Here is a 14,067-nt window from a genome sequence, read left to right as displayed (position 1 = left end):
AGCATGGTGGTGGCAGCATCATGTTATGGGGATGTTTCCCATCAGCAGAGACTGGGGCACTTGTCAGGAAAGAAGGGAAAATGGATGGAGCAAAATACAGAAATATCCTCGAGGAAAACCTGCTGCCCTCTGCAACAGAAAGCTGAAATTGGGAGGGAAGTTCACCTTTCAGCATGACAGCGACCCAAAGCACCCAGCCAAAGCTACACTGGAGTGGCTAATAGTCCATGGGCCCAGGCATATATCGGTACCATCTGAGGAAACCAAACTTTAGGGCTACTAAGTTATTGGTAGGGACTACATGATTATTTCAATATGTGATAACCGTTCCAGAAGGGCAGCTTAGTGTATGTATTTTGCATTTTTACCATTCTGAGATATTGATGTTTTGGGGGAAAATCAAAAAAACAAAAAAAAAAAAAAAAACAAGGACCACTGGGAGGAAGTGGCAGAGCTGAAGTCCACGCAGGAGGAAGCAGACACCCGAATGCTTCTGCATGCTCTGCATGCAGCAGAGGCTGGGTACAAGGCTGTGGTGATCACTGCCGAAGATACAGATGTCCTCGTGCTGTGTCTTGCCTTCAATAAGGACATCCCATGCCCCGTGTATCATAAGTGTGGTACGCAAACCCGGACATGGTTCCTAGACATTGACAAGCTTGCTAGATCGATGGGAGACAGTGTCTGTGATTCCCTGGTTGGACTGCACGTGTTCTCCGGTTGTGATACAGTCAGTGCCTTTGCAGGCCGGGGAAAGATGGGCGCCTTGAAGCAAATGAAGTCGGATAAGACCTACCAAGAGGCCTTCAGTCAGCTCGGTCATTCATGGGAAGTATCCACCGAGCTCTTTCAGAAGCTGCAAGAGGTCACCTGCCACATGTACGTGCCGTCTACCAACACCACGAAAGTCAATGAACTCCGACATGAACTCTTCTGTGCCAGACGGGGAGAGATAGAGTCCAGTCAGCTTCCACCATGTGAAGACTGCCTCTTCATGCACATCCTCCGTGCAAACTACCAGGGTGCTATTTGGAAGCGCTGTCTGCAATGCCAACCCTATGTTCCAAGTCCCAAGGGTTGTGGAAGGACCACTGATGATGACGGGAAGCTGGCCATCGAGTGGATGCAGGGTTCTCCAGCACCGGATGCAGTGTTGCAACTGCTTTTCTGCAAGTGTGAACGGTCGTGCAAACTCCCAGACTGCACGTGCCTTGCCAATAGCCTGAAGTGCACCGACAGGTGCAAGTTGCGAACCTGCAGCAACCAGCCCGCTGATGTCGAGGAAGAGGTTGTAGACCTCGAGGACTCTGATGCTGATAACAGTGATGAAGACTAGACTACTGATCCATGGTGTGAATGTTTTGGCACAATCACAAGGACATTCATGGCTACAAATATGCATGAGTAAAACATTGTACATAAACATGCCACAGTAGCGTGGTGAAATTTGGGTTATCCGTAAATTTCACATTTTGGACGCTTGTTGGAACTAGGGTAGGGGGAGGGCAATTCTTTTAACTGTGGTAAAAACTTGTAAATTGTTCATAAATGTTTTCCTCAGACAACATGTGCATGTTGTAAGCTACTGCAGTTCAGGAGCACTACCCAGGGAACTTGTATGACAATATTATAAATTAAAATGTACTGAAAATCACTAATAATCAGCAACATTTTGATAGGCCCTATTGTTCGCCCCTTTCTGCCATAAAACAAATTCTGCCTTCACGAATGACAGAAAGGATTATTCAGATGGTATAAATAAAGCATTTCAGACATGTGTTTGTGGTTTGCAGTTCATTCCAGCCCCATGTGGAAACAGCAATTGCATCATTGGTGAATGTTTCTGAGTTTGCCTTTTCGCTTTCATTATGCGGAGAGTGGGTACATTCCAGAGATGAAAACTACCAATAATCTGCCAGTCTGCAATGGTTATCACATCAAACCAATAATCTGCCAGTCTGCAATGGTTATCACATCAAAATATTGTATATATATATATATATATATATATATATATATATATATATATATATATATATATATATATATATATATATATATATATATATATATATATATATACATATATATATACACCAATTCAAAAATCATAACTATAATTGGTTTCCTTAGATAGTACCGACAAGTGGAATTTCTGGCCTGGGCCCATGGACTATAAGGAACAAAATGATAAATGTCTTAAGTGGCCCAGTCAGAGCCCTGACCTCAATCCAATGGAAAATTTGTGGCATGACTTGATTGCTGTCCATCAACACTCCCCACGCAACTTGACTGAGCTTGAACTATTTTGTACAGAAGAATGGGCAAATATTGCCCAGTCAAGGTGTGCAAAGTTGGTAGAGACCTCTCACAACAGACTCACAGCTGTAATTGCTGTCAAAGTTGCTTCCACCAAATATTAACTCAGGGGTGTGAACACATCCAACCACGATATTCTAGTTTTGTATTTTTCATTAATTTTCTGAAATTTGTAGAATTTGTTTTTCACTTAGAAGCTGTACGTTACAATGTGAAAATATAGGTGGAAAAAGTCTGATTTCATGTGATTTATTTCCAGGCTATAAGGCAACAAAAGGTGTAGATTTTCTCAAGGCACTGTAGCTGTGTAGGTGTGGATAGGTATGGGGACAGGTGCATGCGCTTGTAGGTATGTGTAAGTATGTAGGTGTGTGTATGCATGTGCCAACGAAGACAAATGTACAGAACAAGCCAGTTTATTCACGAGACCAACAAATGGCTGGATGCAATAATGGACACCCGCTTCAGTGCACAGAAAGAAAGAAGCACCCCACAACCATCATTATGTACAGCGGACAATACCGTGCCCTACCCCTCACAAACTTCAATGCAGGCAGGCTGTTCTACTACCACAACTGTTCCCATCCCAACCATCCTCCATTTAAGCCCAACCTCTCCCCACTGCTAACTCCCCTCAACCCCCTACCCCACCCACAACCACCCTTCTCCCCATTCACCCCACCCAGAAGGTTAAAGTTTATAAATCTCAACTTTTTCTGGGGGACAACTCAGAGAAAGGTGCAACTAATACAAATCTCCAAAGCTGCAAGAAAATTAAATTAGCTGCAAGGTAGTTTTCAATATTAGCGCATTTCTACCAAACAAAAAGGTTAAATAAAGTACAGGGAGATTGATTTACATCTGCTGCGTCACAATATGTGAGGTATATCTGAACTGGCATGTTACGTTTGACATGTTGGGGATGCTTGCTGTGTGCACTGCTTAAAGAACAGTGTGATAAGTCTCAGGTAATTCACTGTGCAAGAAAAAAAATTAATAAGGGGTGGGGGGGGAGGACAGCCGTCCTGTACAATGCTGTACAACCATAATATAATTCGACCTGCTGAAACTTGGATAACTACAAAACCATACAGAGGATGAATAAAGGGTAGTCCGAGTAGGAACACAAAGAAATAAACTGTTGGTAAAAGAGTGGGACACACCCCAGGCTGGTAAAACAGAGGCAGCAATGCTGATAACAAAAATTGTGGTCAGGCAGGTCACAATGCTGAACACAGCATGAAACGAGCACCCCCAACCTACAAACCACGACGCAGTGTTATCAGGTCCAATAACTGTTGTTGCTTGGAATTACATCACTCATAAAATGAGCCAAATAAAATAGGATAAAAACAAAGCAAAGTCAACAATGAGCTTTCTTCAATTACTGGTGTTTTCACAAAATATGACATTAATAGGCCCCATTTCACAATTTCGAGCAACTCTTGCTCTCTAAAGTCATCCTTTGCTTTTCAGTCTATCGTAGTCATGGTTAGAGCCCACACTGACCCTACATTTTCTCCATCCCACAGAAAGCTGTCATTACATAGGCCAACGAATGATGCCAGAATATCGGAGCCAAACTATGGAGAAAAACAGTCAGCTGGGACGGAGGGCACCAGAGGAAGTCGACTCCATCTGCGGTTACAGCTATACGTAAAAGTAATAAAATAAAACAATGAACATGGGGGCAAAATGGAGGACAGAGCAGTTTCCTGCAGGCAAATAAATCCTCGATGTACAGAAATCGAAATAACAAGCAATAGTCAAGGGCGCTGCACGTGCGTACATAGACGAGAGGCACACTCAATTTCAACCCTAGGAGAGAAGCTGACTGAAGCAAAGCTCAAAGGGATATCATCCCAAATAATCAGGGTTTGGGGGGAGGGGAGAATCCTTTTCAGAGCAACCAATGAAATGCAAGCAGTCAGACAAGGGGAAGAACAATCACAGCAAAATATACTATGATACCTCTAATCTTGGCAGCCACAATACTGTGCGATACACAGCAACATACTCGAGCCATGGCAAGTAAGGGCTGTTCCAAGACCCAAGGTAGAGGTTGTTAAGGAAGCAAGATTGTTGACATCAATTTGACAAACACAAGAGTGTTGGCCAAATCAATGTTTGTACAGTTAGACGAGCCACAGAACACCAAACGAGAATTTGTAGGATGGATGATGAATGAAGCCAGTTAAAACTGGACGCATCTGGTCAGGAAATCTGGCAGATAGTTAAGCAGAGATAAGGTCCAAACCATCAAGCAGAAACTGCTGGAGACGGCCGGCATTCTGGGAAAAACATTTTGCAAGGCAGGACGAGACTGCATCTCCACAACAAAAAATAAAACGAAAAATTATAATTATCAGCATAATGATGGCTGGCTGATGGTTGCGGGCTCATGCTTGAGGACAGTTTCTGAAAGCAGATATTTTCGGTGTTTTTTTGTATTTTTATTTTTTTCAGAAGGACAAAGGGCAACGAATCAAAGGAAAAAAAAAAATGAAACGTTTGCTGATTAAAAACAGGCTGCAACCCACTTCCAAGAGAGGTTTAGTCACATGGGATTACCAAAGCTAAAGAACCACCATTAAGCATGACTTTCTCCTAATTACATGAACATGACATGGCAGTTCAGACTTCAGTAATCCCCAAAAAATAAACAGTAGCTACAACAAAACCCATGCAACAAAGATGGTGACAAAAGACAAGAAAAATCAGAAGAGGAAAAAAAAAATCCCCCCCACACCCCACCCCAAGCCTCCATGTGGTTCACAAGCGTGTGATTTAACTCTGGTCAACGTGGTCAGGTCAGGTCAGGGAGATCAAGCACTTGGGCATCACAAGCACCAGCTAGACCTAGCGGCGCTGGCTAAAACGTGCGTCAGGTGGCCCTCCACGACTTCCACCTCTGCTGAAAAATGTCCCACGTTGTGGCGGGGCACCCCAGTTGTCCCGACCTCCAGGCCCACCCCTGCCTCCGCCGAAGCCACCTCGTTCTGCACGTCGGGTATCCCGCCACTCATCTCCGATGGGTCGACGGTCCCCCTCACGTATGGGTCGAGACTTCTTCTCCTCCACATTCAGACGGACATCTCCACGTAGCATAACTGGCTGTGAAATGGAACATTGGAATACATTTCAATGTGTCCGATGCAAAATTTTATTATTCGTTCTTGTGCTTAAAATAAATGAGAAGTAATCATTTTGTGAATTAGCCTCATAAACTAACCAATTTTCCACAACCATCATCTTGGTTACCCTTTACGGATACAATTCACTTATGATACCACTCCAGAAGCCCTCCCAATCCACCCCCACCCACATCGCTGATATTACACCCAAGTTGGGTCACCTGAACAAGATCGGGTTATTTAGACTTGTGTAAAGCATCAAGAATATTGCTAATAGCTAATGAGTTAGAAATGAGCACTCATAAATATAAATTAACACAGAGGAAGAGGGAAATACACAAACAGCAGGGTAGAGGGACACTTGGAAGAAGAATGGGTGAATAGAAGAAACAGCCAGAACAAAAAAAAAACCATCTCTTATACACCTGCAACAAAAATAAACTCGGAAATACAACACGGCAATGATGGGCCAAAATGGTCTCCTCATTTCATTCTCGAAGGTTGTACAGGCATGTGTGATGTCTCGTTACACCCAGCATAGTCCCTCAGAGACTGTCGACCTAATTGTATAATAATTTAATTCTGCATACAGAATGTTTAAATGCAATACGAGGCTGTGTCTATGTGTGTGAGAGAGAACGAGACAGAGACAGAGACAGAGACAGAGAGACACACACAGACAGACAGATAGAGAGATAGAGAGTGAGACTCGGTTCTGTTCGCTGAGCACTTTTAACCTGCCGTTGCTTACATGAAATCCAATTCAAATTGTCTTTTCAACATAATATTCAGCATTAAAATGAAAGAGTGACAATTTCAAAATGATTAATCACAATTGCTCTGTTCCTAAATGCAAATTGGACTCGAGAGAATACAAGAATACGAGAAATATCTGTGTAGAAGAGGAATTGGCTTTGTACCATTTACCATTTATCCAATGATCTAGCAGCAGTTTGTTTATAACTAAAACACACAAATACTGCTTTCACAAATAGATGCAAAAATCTCATAAAATTTATCGTAGATCCGGGAACTTACATACATGCAGTAATATGCCCATTTACGAACCTCCGATTGACAAGCCTTCATTCTTGAAAACTAAATTTTTTGATACTAAAAATTAGATTTACGACCTCAAATTACAACATTACGAACTTTTATTCAACTTCAGTCAACTAAGTTTTCAACCTCAAATTCAAAACATGACCTCATGATCTTTTGATCAAAAATTTTGTTTGTGCAACTTAAAATAAACACATATATCACTAGCTTACATCCAGGATGATGACGTCAGAGCATCGCTTCCCTCATTCTCTCCTATACAGCTGTGTCATCATGTTTGTGCTGAAGTGCATTTTATTTACTCAAAAGTTCTTGTGCATTATAGTATGGTATTGCACTGCATTCATCCATCCATAACTATGGAAATAAAAAGAAGATAAGTGCTCAAGGAAGTGATACGAGTGGAAAGAAAGAGAGGAAAGTGGTATCGTGAGAAAGTAAACTAGAAATTCCAAGAAGGTTTGATGCTTGTTCCTACCTTACGGATATTGCACATGACTTTTGCCTTGCAAATACAACGGTGATTATGAAGCACAACAACAAAGAAAAGTTAATGGTATGTGCTCAATATGTGACACCTTCCAGTGCAGTGAAATTCACCGAAACATGAAGCTCTGTAATGGAAATTATGGAGTGCTTGCAAAGTGTTTGGATTGAAAGCCAAACTCAAAAAAATAAAAAGGCATCAATGAATATTTTCAGACAGACATGAACCAGGTCCTGACATTCACGGCCTTTTTCAGGAACGTATCCCCCCCCATGAATAGCAGGGTCTGACAGTACTGCAAAACTGGAGATTCTTGGAAATATTATAACAGGCAATTTGTGTTCTGTGGTCTTCACGTATATCATTCAAGTTAACAAAAGTAAAGATTGTAAAAGTAGTTTTGATAAATTAATTCATATTGCCACCATTTTCTGCGGTGTCCATTACATCACCTTATCCAACACATGATATTAGTTATTTGTGCTTGTCATATGTGTCCATCATGACATCCTTAAAAACAGTTTGTTTCCTGTTTGGAATGATTTTCAATTTTGTTTAACTGCCAAGCAGGCAAACAGAGTAAAAATATTATCTCACTCCTCTCTGCGCATGTGCGATCGGGATGAATTCTGAGCCAAGGTGCAGTGAAATGAAACACTGTTCTCCTTTTTCATGTTCAAAATATAACATTCGATTTAAATAAGTTGTTCCTCGATCATAAACTGATGACACAGACAGACATGAACCAATCGCTTAACCCAGTTTTCAGTTTGTGTGCAAAGGGTAAAAACAAAATCCAGGTCTGCTCACAAGAGGAAAGAAGGAGAGGAAAGGACAAAACTGCAATGACCTCATTTTCATTCAAGAACTCTTGTGACAGCCAATATAAATTACACATTCCTTTTCACAGAATACCACAGCCAAATATATATATATATATATATATATATATATATATATATATATATATATATATATATATATATATATATATACAAATATATATATATACATATATATATATACAAATATATATATATATATACATACAAATAAATATATATATATATAAATAAATATATATATATAGAAATATATATATACAAATAAATAAATATATATACAAATAAATAAATATATATATACAAATAAATATATATATATACAAATAAATATACAAATATATATATATATATATATATATATATATATATATATACAAATAAAAATATATATACACAAATAAAAAAAAATATATATATATATATACACACACACAAATAAATAAATATATATACAAATAAATAAATATATATATATATATATATATATATATATATATATATATATATACATACATACATACATATCTACATACACGTGTACAATCAATATTGCCACTCACTTTTTGTCCCAGCACGTTCTGTACCGCTTCCGCGTCGTCAAAGATAACAAAGCCAAAGTTGGGGACCTTGCTGCCACCCGCACTACTTTTTGTGTTTATGCGGAGATCCATCACATTTCCAAATACTGGAACATACAGACCATTTTCAGATTTACATGAGCTAGAAAAAATGAAAAAAAAAAAAAAGGATCAGGGAGAGCAGTTGTATAGAGTGACAGAAGGAATTGGAAGAAGCATACGGGAGTCAGTTACAACAGACAATCACACAGTCTGATAAAATGAGATACAAGGAATTCACAATCGGAGAACATGGATTATTCCTGCCAATCATACACACACAAGAATGGTGTACGTGGACAGTTTGAAGATGGATAGCCCATCAGTGAACTAAGATTTCAGTGTAGAAAAAAAAATAATAATAAACAAAGGGTGCAATAAACTTTAACAAAGATTCTTGCTATAAAGTAAGAAACAAACAGGACTCAAGTGACAAGTGAAAAGGGTCAAAAACATTAAACAGAGGGGTTTGAGTTGAAGAGATGGAAGCATGTTGATGGGAGTGATAAATGCTGACAATAAATATTTTGCATTTCAACATTATCATAGAATAAAGTGCATCACTATCATGGATGAGTCACAAATGATGGTGCAAAGTGAAAAATGACGATAAAGATTCACATGGCCGTTGAAATACCAACGCTTGCATGCCACTTCCAAACCAACACGACACCACACCCGATGGGGGGGGGGAGGGGGGGGATAAAATAAAGAAAATGCATGTATACAAGTGGCAAGATTAGATGGACAAATTCAACAGGCTCATCTGCAGTGTAAAATATAAAGCACAAATTATCATGGACAAGGTAAGCCTTACTCATGAAGAATTCCTTGAGCTCTGCCTCATCAATGTCATGCGGCAGGTTTCCCACGAAGATCTGCTGAGAGTCAGGATAACGCACAGGCCTCCTCGCCTCGTAGTCAAGTTCGGCTCCATCATTCATGCCTGAGGCATCAGGGACCGAGTTTTAATTTGAATGCGTGTTGGTGAAAAAGAACCCAGCTGTGCACCAATGATCTACCTAGAATGCTGGGAATGACAGTGGCTATGCATCATCAATTCATTACCACAGAGGAAAAGTACAAAATGAAATTTCACTCATTCATAACCATGTTCCCCCCCCACTCCACCCCCACTCCAACAACCTCCCACTTTTCACAATCAAACATTCTCAAATGAAACTTTCTTCCTCTTCAGAATCACACCAATGAACATGCCAACAAATTCTGGTGGTTGAGAAAATGAAATTCTGTCTTGTGAAAATTTATGCAACAAGCAGCATATTAATATTAAGCAAGACATCCAAACTGCACTCATGTTTGAATGCAAGCATCACCTCGCCGTAATGGAATGTTGGTTCGTTCCCGGGGAGGCCTGACATCTCGACTCCTTGGAGGGAAGCCAGTCTGGGATTCAGATTTTGGGTCAGCACGGGGAGCCGCAGGTTGCTGTGCAAAAAAACAAACAAAAACAAAAAACAACATGCTGGCAGATATTTTGGCATTTTTGGTACGGCTTTCAGTAAAATGTCACATTTTGTGTCATCGCAGAAAAAACACCAATGAGGCTTCACCTGGCTAGGTAACTGGGCCACTTTGACAACATGAGGGGAAATGCCACCCTGAGGGACTGCCCCACCAGGTGGAAGGTTCTTGCTTGTGACAGATGCCCATGATGAAGGCTGAGGGTGCAGTGGAAAAAATGGAATGCATCCAGAATTAATCTGCAGTGTCGATTAAATCACCTTATCCAACACAAGTGGAAGGGGACGGCAAGAGGCGGCGCAAGGGAATGGCGAGGAGGCGCGGGGGGACGTCGAGGTGGCGTCGAGGTGGCGCGGGGGGACGTCGAGGCGGCGCGGGGGGACGTCGAGGCGGCGCGGGGGAACGTCGAGGCGGCGCGGGGGGACGTCGAGGCGGCGCGGGGGGACGTCGAGGCGGTGCGGGGGAACGTCGAGGCGGCGCGGGGTACGTCCGAGGCGGCGAGGGGGGACGTCGAGGCGGGACGTCGAGGCGGGACGTCGAGGCGGGACGTCCGAGGCGGCGCGGGGGGGATGTCGAGGCGGCGCGGGGGGACGTCGAGGCGGCGCGGGGGGGGGGAGTCGAGGCGGCCCGGGGGAACGTCGAGGCGGCGAGGGAGGACGTCGAGGCGGGACGTCGAGGCGGGACGTCGAGGCGGCGCAGGGGGGTGTCGAGGCGGCGCGAGGGACGTCGAGGCGGCGCGGCGGGACGACGCGAGGGGAAGGCGAGGCGGCACAAGGGGATGGTGAGGCGGGGCGAGGGGACAGCGAGGCGGAGCGAGGGGATGGAGAGGCAGCACAAGCATCGTAAAGGGAATGAAGGCAGCATAAGGGCAGGGGAAATAAGCATACCAGGGCATTACTGGGGCGATAAAACAAGCTCAAACAGCAACACTTTACTTTTAACTGCCGTGTTCAATGTAAAACTGGGTGGGAACATTTAAAAATTAAAACCCATGCCATCTTTCTGGCAAAGGCCTGCCTGCATGCACACTCTCAATGGTAAGGAATCACTTGAAGTTTATAATTCTTTTTCCTCATGTCCTCAGACAGAGAGACAGACAGACTGAGGTGAAAACAACATCCATCCACCTTCGGTGGTGGAGGTAATAAATTAGTAAATAAATATTCGAGCTACTTCCTTAGGCCTGACAGGATGGCCTATTTGAAATATTTTTTACTAAAACAGCAGTACAGAGGTATTTTGTGCCTATTTGTGCCAACAGAAGTTGTCCAGCCTGGCTTCTAATCTCGACCCAGCGATAAACTGTTGTTCCAGTGTTTCACAGACAGGGTAATTAATCAATGTGTTTGCGATCTCTCAGATGGACATTAAACTGGATGTCCTGTCTTCTGGCATTAGTTAGTGGACGTTAAAGTTCCCACAGTGTCCTTCACTAAAAAAGTAGACGAGCTATCAACGGCACTCTGGTGAGATTCCTGCACCAACCATATCAAGCAACAGGCCTGGCCAGCCGCTTCATGAAAAAAAACTTGAGCCAAAGACCTCCCCAGGCCAACCCAACAAGAATGTGATAATTGGGGTTGTTGAAGAGCCACTCCATAAATTTAATTCATGCAAATGACTAAAGAGGATGCTTGTGATAATCTCACACAGCCTGAGGTCAGATTGATAGAGACAAAGAGACATAGCAATACAGATGAAAGGGAAAAAATAAAAAAATAAAACAGACGTGCACTAAAAAGAAAATAAAAATAAAAATTACCCCCGTGTGGGGGTGACGGTCATCTCTATAATACCACAAGTTCTGAATGTTCAGTTCAGGTAACCGCGAATCAGTCCTAACTAACCGTTTAGATTGAAATAGTTCACAGAGATACACTGGGATAATACTCCTAATGACAAAATTAATAAATATGTATTGTTCATTCAGTACCTGGATTAACACATCAGAATCACCAGTAAGTGCAATAAGTGGTTTTCCGGTCCGTCCACTCTCTGGGGACATTTCACTTCCGGTTGTAGAAAAAAAACGAAAAAATAGGCTTAGCTCTTGGAGATTATGATCATCCTGTAGATTATTCTTCACTGATTATAATGCAACTTTCAGAATGAAAATTGGTCAAGTATTTATAGAGATCTTGAGGTTTGAAAAATCGTTAGAGCTCGCAAATTCATTAATTATTAATTCCACAGAAGTTTCGTGACACTGCACAAAGTAACATGTAAGGTACGAACAAACATTTTGTATGCCAGATTCATTAATTATGGAATGTACTCATTGATACATTAATCAGAAATCCCGAAGCATGTAGCATAATTTAATCACTTATCCCCTCATCCGGGATCCGTGGCCTGGCCCCACAGCCTGCAGCCCTATCTCCTCCGGTAATCATGTTAGATATCGGCACGATCGAGAGGAGCCTGCGAATTATCCCTGCTGATGCACTGAATTGATGCAATCGTTCGGCCAGAATATTCGTTGTCAAGATGTTGCGTGATTAAATCACCAATACAGTCACTCAAATTTATACCACCGACATACTTCTTAACAATCACCTTCGCCCCAGAAACCACAGTCAATCTGAACCACGCTGGCCACTGCTCAGACACCGTGACCGGACTACTGCGCAGTTTGGTTAAAGATGACTCGGCATTTTGGCGCGCGCGCGCACGAAATTATATTTTGAAAATAAATGCCGACGTTTACATTTCGGGTTTTGAAACTTTTGCACCTTCGGCGGAAAATGTATAAATATAAAAGGCTAAAAATGTGTTTTATACTTATATTTCATTTCTCCTTCCTTCCTTCTTTGCGAATCGCATCGGCGTTTTTGGCCATCTTCCAGATCACGTGACGATCAAACGGGAAGGAAATTCAAAAATCTGTCCGGTTAGATACAAGATAATATTTTTTACTATCATAATCAATAAACAGTTGCCGAATATCTTGTAAAATGGCAGACTAGATAGGTTTTGAAAATGGTGATCTTTATAACTTGCGTGACCTCGTCCCTAACCTTGAACCCAGACAAAAGTTATATCGTTGTGCAACACTCATCGACCTCTACCCACATACTAAGTTTCATCAAGATCGGCGAGAAAAAATTGTTGACGGACGTACGGACGTACATTTGGTCCGGCTTTATTAGGTCATCTCGGTGGAGATGACCTTAAAATAAGGGACAGATGCATGCAAAAAGTACACACATAGAAGCAAAAAACAACCAAACCGAGAGACAGCTATAAAAAATAACCAGACAAAAAAATGCATGCACAAGAACTTCCATCAAAGCCTTCTCGTCTCCTACTCTCCACAACGACATCTCTATTTCGACCTTGTAACTGCATTGTACCTGTTGAGACATTCCCGTTTCATTTGCAACTCCTATATTTGTGGTGCGGTGTATCCATATGTTCTTATCCTATTTCCCTTTCACTCCACTTTATCTCTCTTTGTCGATCCTGTTCCCCGTTGCTCTGCTCTTCCAAGAGTCTCGACACCCGTTTAAAAAAGAAAATGAATGAATAATATATATATATATATATATATATATATATATATATATATATATATATATATATATATATATATATATATATATATATATATATATATATATATATATATATTGTTACGGTTGTGGAAATTCGCAAACCACCGTTCAGGTTCCCCAGAGATCAGTTATTTCGATAAGTGTGTGTTCCAGGTTAGATTTCCCCACCGATGTATAAAGGGATTTTATTCGTGTGCCGGGCTGTGAATCTTTGAGTTAGCCGTTATTCTGTTCTATCTTATTTTGAACAAACAACATCGCTACAACCACACAACCTCCACCACAACGCCAACAAAGTCTACAACCACATCATCTCCACAACACAGCGCCCTCCTCAGCAAACAGCGGCAAAATGCCGTTGTTACGAACTCGCGGCGCAATGGGAAAGCCACATTCCAGCATCCGTGTGCAGTCAGCCATGAAGCGGCTGATTTGCACAAGTGGATCAGAACAACCTCTGCCGAGAAAATAATTGTCCAATCGGTAATGAAAGGGGCGGAGCCAGCCGGGGGTGAAGGGTCGAAGGTGAAAAGGGGGCAGGGCCGAGACTCGGGTGGGAGGTGA

General features: G+C 41.9%; 1 protein-coding gene across 1 annotated transcript in view; it reads right to left on the bottom strand.

The window, feature by feature from the left end:
- Positions 1-2,719: 2,719 nt before the first annotated feature.
- Positions 2,720-14,067, bottom strand: part of G3BP2 (G3BP stress granule assembly factor 2) — a 50,687-nt gene continuing 39,339 nt past the window's right edge. Inside the window, exons 8-12 of the mRNA XM_085883156.1 lie at positions 10,039-10,146; positions 9,802-9,913; positions 9,282-9,410; positions 8,408-8,532; positions 2,720-5,433 (exon numbers count right to left, since the gene is read on the bottom strand). Coding sequence (XP_085739282.1) covers positions 5,179-5,433; positions 8,408-8,532; positions 9,282-9,410; positions 9,802-9,913; positions 10,039-10,146 — 729 coding nt within the window. The 3' untranslated portion in view covers positions 2,720-5,178. The remainder of the gene's footprint in view (positions 5,434-8,407; positions 8,533-9,281; positions 9,411-9,801; positions 9,914-10,038; positions 10,147-14,067) is intronic.

Source organism: Eptatretus burgeri, chromosome 5, assembly GCF_056783735.1.
Source record: "Eptatretus burgeri isolate ZD-2024b chromosome 5, Ebu_testis_v1, whole genome shotgun sequence".
Taxonomy (NCBI): domain Eukaryota; kingdom Metazoa; phylum Chordata; class Myxini; order Myxiniformes; family Myxinidae; genus Eptatretus; species Eptatretus burgeri.
Note: the sequence above shows the minus strand (reverse complement) of the source record. Positions and strands in the feature narration are given on the sequence as shown.